At 37.2% G+C, this 5,382-nt stretch overlaps 1 protein-coding gene across 2 annotated transcripts in view; it reads right to left on the bottom strand.

Moving 5' to 3' along the window:
- The window catches only part of LOC106869941 (ras-related protein Rab-5B), an 80,938-nt gene that overhangs the window by 4,130 nt on the left and 71,426 nt on the right, over positions 1-5,382 (bottom strand). For both annotated transcript variants that reach the window (XM_014915878.2, XM_014915877.2), the window contains exons 3-4: positions 3,084-3,235; positions 39-161 (exon numbers count right to left, since the gene is read on the bottom strand). In XM_014915878.2, the coding sequence (XP_014771364.1) occupies positions 39-161; positions 3,084-3,235 (275 nt within the window). The remainder of the gene's footprint in view (positions 1-38; positions 162-3,083; positions 3,236-5,382) is intronic.

Below are 5,382 nucleotides of genomic sequence, written 5' to 3'. Positions count from 1 at the left end.
CCCCAGAAAAAGCTTATGTAGAAAATGCTTTAACCTACCTCATTTTCTACCATTCGTTTGTTTGCAAGATCAGCCTTGTTCCCTGCTAAAGCTATAACAATATTTGGACTGGCTTGTCGCTGCAATTCCTTTACCCAAGATTTAGCTCGACTAAAAGTATCCTGTGTAGACAAAAAGAAGAGAATAATATGTCACTGCTGAACTTCTTAACATTGACACTGATAATTACATACAGAAACACACATGACAATCAATAAGTAGCATGGATAGAAACATTTCATATATTCACTAGAAGAATAGAAGTTCTTTTTCAATGAAATACTACCACCACATCTGAGAAGAAATAGATTTCTTGGCAAACTCAGAAATAATTGTTTCTTGAGTAATAATTTCAAAATATTCATAGATCAGGGTGGAAAGATGCAAGTGATGCAAAATTCTCAATTATTTTTCATAAAAACCATGTATTGCATTTGAATTTAAATAATTGTCCTTTGTCTACAGTCTTGGATATTTACAGAATTGTTTTAATTTTATTACTTGAAATTCTCCATCATGTTCAATGGGCAATGCAAGATCAGTGAAATGAGAGAGAGAGAGAGAGAGAGAGAGAGAGAGAAAGAGAGAGAGAGAAGATATTAAATAGCTCATTACAATAGAGAAGGAAAGGTGTTGGAGACATTAGCAAACCTTGGTGTATGCAAGTGTGTGGGACAGAGACTCTATTGGCAAATAGTGTAGTTTGACAAAGAGATTTCTGATCAAGAAATGAGAGACAGAAGACAACTTAGCCAGGAAGTTCTTATGTCAAAGGGAAATTGCTGATATCAGGTACAACTAAATGACTTAAAATTTTTAAGAGTGAACAATTACTAATGAGTGACACAGAAGAGTAAATCTTTAATAGATCTGGTGGTGATTGGAGAGAAAAAGAGACAAAGTGATGAGGGAGGTCATTAACACCCATTTCATTCACCTTTGAGATGTTGGATATATGAGCAATAGGTTTGGAGGTGTTCCCTTTTTGGAGGAGGAAGGGTTCAAAATTTGTTTTAAAAAAAACTAGGGCTAATTGTACATTGAAAAGTGCACCTTTTGAAGGGATGCTGTGGGAGATTGTCTATCCACTGTAGTGAAACTGGGGTTGTGGAGATGGAGAGTTAAGGAGTATTAATTATACACAGTGTGAAGGAGGAGTTTTTTTTTTTTTTCCTCTCCAAATGTCTGAGGCACTTGAGTTAAGGTGTGACGCTTTGGAGGATTCCACCAAGCTGGTTTAAATCATCTTGGTAAAGGACCGGCTGATTCTGCTGTAGTTGGGAAGGTAGGTCTTTCAGGCAACGTAATGCACAAAAGCATCTCTCATCCAAAACAACCAATCAGCCGATATGCTTTACTTATAAAACAAGGGAATATCAAAGACAGAGCAGTCTACTCTTTCACAGTTCTGTTAGTTTATACATTAAACACAAAACTTTGAGCCAACAAAAAGTTAAGTGTTTATGAAAAAGCTATGCAAGTGAAATATGGTAAATGGAAGTTGTAGAAGCTGATTGGAAGGACTGGTCTTGTTCTTGGATAACAGATTTAATCTGTTGCTTGATTTAGCACTGCCACCTGACCTTTGCATGCTTTCAGTTGAATACACTTCATTGCAAGCATTTTGGCCTCTACTCTGAGGATAAATTCCTCCTTTCAGTCACAGAGATCTTGGAAATTGTGTCATGAGCATTGCTGTTTCTTCTTTGACTAACCCATAAAAAGAGTCAACGTAAGACATGGATAGGTTTCATCAGACTAAATGAAAACACCTGTCTAGCACCTACAATTAAATGTTATGGAAATCATCCTCAGGCTCACTGAAGTAATGAACAAATAATAGCTTTGTAAACAATTTATCCAGATGGTTTTCAGAGTTGGTGTTAATGTCTTCACAAAATTATCGAGGAACATTGAGATTATCTAAAGACACTTACGGGTGAAGGCATTCTGAAAGCACTGTTGAATTAGCTGTTCACCCGTTCACTATTCCCACGTCGTATACCTATCTTCCATAGTGTTGTGTAACCTGCATTATTCTTAAGAGTGAGGGCATAAGAAACAAGGTGAAAAATTGTGCTGGATAAGACCTGTCTAATCCATGCAAGCATAGAAAAATGGCTGTAAAATGATGATGTAGATAGGCACAGTTAAGTGGTTGATGTTATATATTTATACACAAATTATAAATATTTAGAAATGACAGGCAGCAAAATACACCTGCAAAGCTAGTCCGTCTCACCATCTTTCCACTGATTTTGAAATTGTAAACCAAGCCCTCAGACTTTCTCTTCCCAAAAATGAGCAAAAATTCTGATGGTTATGGTTAATAAAACAGAGGGACACTGTTTTAAAGGTGATGGTTAACACTGATTATTTTTGCACCAACCTTATACATATGTGTTTGATGACTGCACCTGATGACCATCATCATCATCATCACCACAGTTAATATCATCCTCCCCATAGTTTTAACATCCACTTTCCCATGTTTGCATGGGTCAGGTGGACTCATGCAATCATGGGTTGATGTTTTTTAAATACCACAAACACATGCACAACTGTTGCTGAAGCAAGCTTCAAATCCTTGCAATTCCAGCTATTACATGAAAAATTAATCCTTGAACACCAAGACATCTTCAACATTGTCCCAGAAACACTATCTCTCCTGCAACAGCAACATCAAACCCCAACTGATCTAATCATTGTGTTGGGTGGAATGCACACCGCTAGATGGTAAGTGTAGAGAAGCAGCAGCAGCTACCACACTGTTCTGGCAGAGTCCATCTCGTTTACCAGAATCGCAAAGTGTGTAGAAACAAAGTGAAGAGTGGTGAGAATATAACATGCCCAATCAGCATCTCTGGTCCCATAAAAGAGGCAGAGATATAATACACCAGGTCACTTTGCAGACACCCTACAGGTTATAAGAAGACTCAATCAAAGCTGACCAGGAGCCAATTAACAACAATAGGGCTGTCCAGGGCTACACAGCAATAACTGAAATTTTTCAACAAGCCATTGATAATAACAAGAAGGCTTACCTGATTTGTTATATCGTAGACCACAATTGCAGCTTGGGCTCCTCTGTAGTACATTGGAGCAAGACTGTGATATCGTTCTTGTCCAGCTGTGTCCCAAATTTCAAACTTTACTGTAGTATCATCAAGACAAACTGTCTGAGTCAGGAAGGCAGCTGTGAAGAGAGAAACGGAGGATCAAATTTGTATTAAAGAAATCAAAGAATTTTTGTCAAAAAATTGAGTTTCAAACTTTTCGGTACAAAAATTCTGAATTATGATGACATTTAACTGAAGCAAACAGAATTTCCAAGGATTCAGGAGTAAAACAATATTTTATTAGGGTGGTGTTTGGAATATAACCCAAAACGTGTGTTTACTGGAAAATAAATGAGGATGGTGTTTAACAATAAAGGATGAAGGCAACACAACAAAATATCATTTTCATCCATGAAATTATGACATTTCAATTGAGATTTTAATTTCAACATGAATATTGGCAGTCTCAGGTAGGTTGGTATTGAGAGGCCTAATATTCAGGAGAAGTAGGAGAATGTAGACATTTAAACACTTAATAGTTTAGAAAATGCAAAATCAAAGTTTTATTTGTTGCTACCATTTTATCTCCATATTTAGCAGACCCCATTCAGCACCTAAATGTCCATCTCTCACTACCTACGTCATGGAGCCAACCTCAGACTATCGTTGCTTTTCTCTCCAGTGTTGTAAATTATTTTAGTTGTGATATGAGACTTTTGATTAACTCCTTGTATCATCTTATTTTCAATATGGTCTCATAGCTAAAACAGTCATACTGCTTCACTTCAACTCAAAGATAAAAAAAATTAAAATTACTGAAATTTTATATAAATGAGGATGTTTTTAAGGATACGAGAAAAATACAAGGTGAGTTATGTTTGTATCATTCAAACACACACACATTTAGAGAGAAAGAAAGAAGTTAGAATGTTAGGATCGTTTCATATCAATGCCGATTTAGTATAAATACCCACCTGCCTTGGCCACCAAACATGAAAGCTTTCATATAACTCATTGATAAGCCTATCTACTAACTGCCTTGGAGACAGCCTCACTCACACCCAGGATAACTTTGCAGGCCCTACCTACCTACACAATAAAAACGACCAATATGCCAAGCCAAATCAAATTACCACTCAGCAACAATGAATAGGAAGTGAACTTTGCAAGATGCATGACACGGTTGTCCCTCTAGTAGGGGAGTAACTTTCAAGAACTGAAAGTGAATAAATAGCATGGACTATTTACTCCGCTTCATATGAAATAATTTCCATAGTGCCAGTGACATGATAAACCAAACTGAGTCCACACAAAGAAATACACATCACCAAAGCAGGTTGGGTTTTTTTTTTCTGTTCTTGCCTGCACAAATTACATAGACCACAATAACCCATTCTATCTACGCCAGCATGGAAAAATAGATGTATCCTGTGTGTGTGTGAATATATAAACACACACCTTTATACACCAATAAATTATGGAAACTAAAACGTTTGATACACAGGTTAGTACAGAACTTAGGTATATCTCCACAAACCATACTATGGTTTCATATTTAACCAGGAAAAAAAAAAAAAAAACAATCCACAATAGCCAAACTGTAATTAAAATACCAAGAGAAAATTAACAGCAATTATTACTAGGAATATAGCCAGAGCAAGTTCCCACGATTCAGTTTCAGCAAATGTGGCAGTACTAATGGTATTCTAGTCTTATACTTCTTTTGCAGCAATAGGAAAAGAAATTTAGTTGAAGTGAAATGAGTAACCAATTAAATATAACATGCACATGTAATGTGTTACTAGTTGATTAATTACATGTACATTGGAGTGTGTGTGTGTGTGTGTGTGTGTGTGTGTGCAAGCAATAATATGATTGAGCATATCGACAAAATTTCAATCATGGATGCAAATGTGTGCATACATGAATATAAACAAGTACACACATACCAGTGAACAAGTGCTTGCATGTCAGTGAACAAGTGCTTGCATGTCAGTGAACAAGTGCTTGCATGTCAGTGAACAAAAGCGCACATGTCAGTGAACAAGTACCCGCATGCTGGTGAACAAATGCCCGCATGTCAGTGAACAAGCGCTCGCATGCCGGTGAACAAGCGCTCGCATGTCAGTGAACAAGTGCTTGCATGTCTGGACAACTGTGCACATGCCTGGACAACTGCACACATGCCAATGGACAACTGCACACATGCCAATGGACAACTGCACACATGCCAATGGACAACTGCACACATGCCAATGGACAACTGCACACATGCCAGTGAACA

The sequence above is a fragment of the Octopus bimaculoides genome, chromosome 10 (genome assembly GCF_001194135.2).
Source record: "Octopus bimaculoides isolate UCB-OBI-ISO-001 chromosome 10, ASM119413v2, whole genome shotgun sequence".
In the NCBI taxonomy this organism is placed as follows: Eukaryota; Metazoa; Mollusca; class Cephalopoda; order Octopoda; family Octopodidae; genus Octopus; species Octopus bimaculoides.
This window is presented reverse-complemented; position numbering and strand designations above follow the sequence as displayed.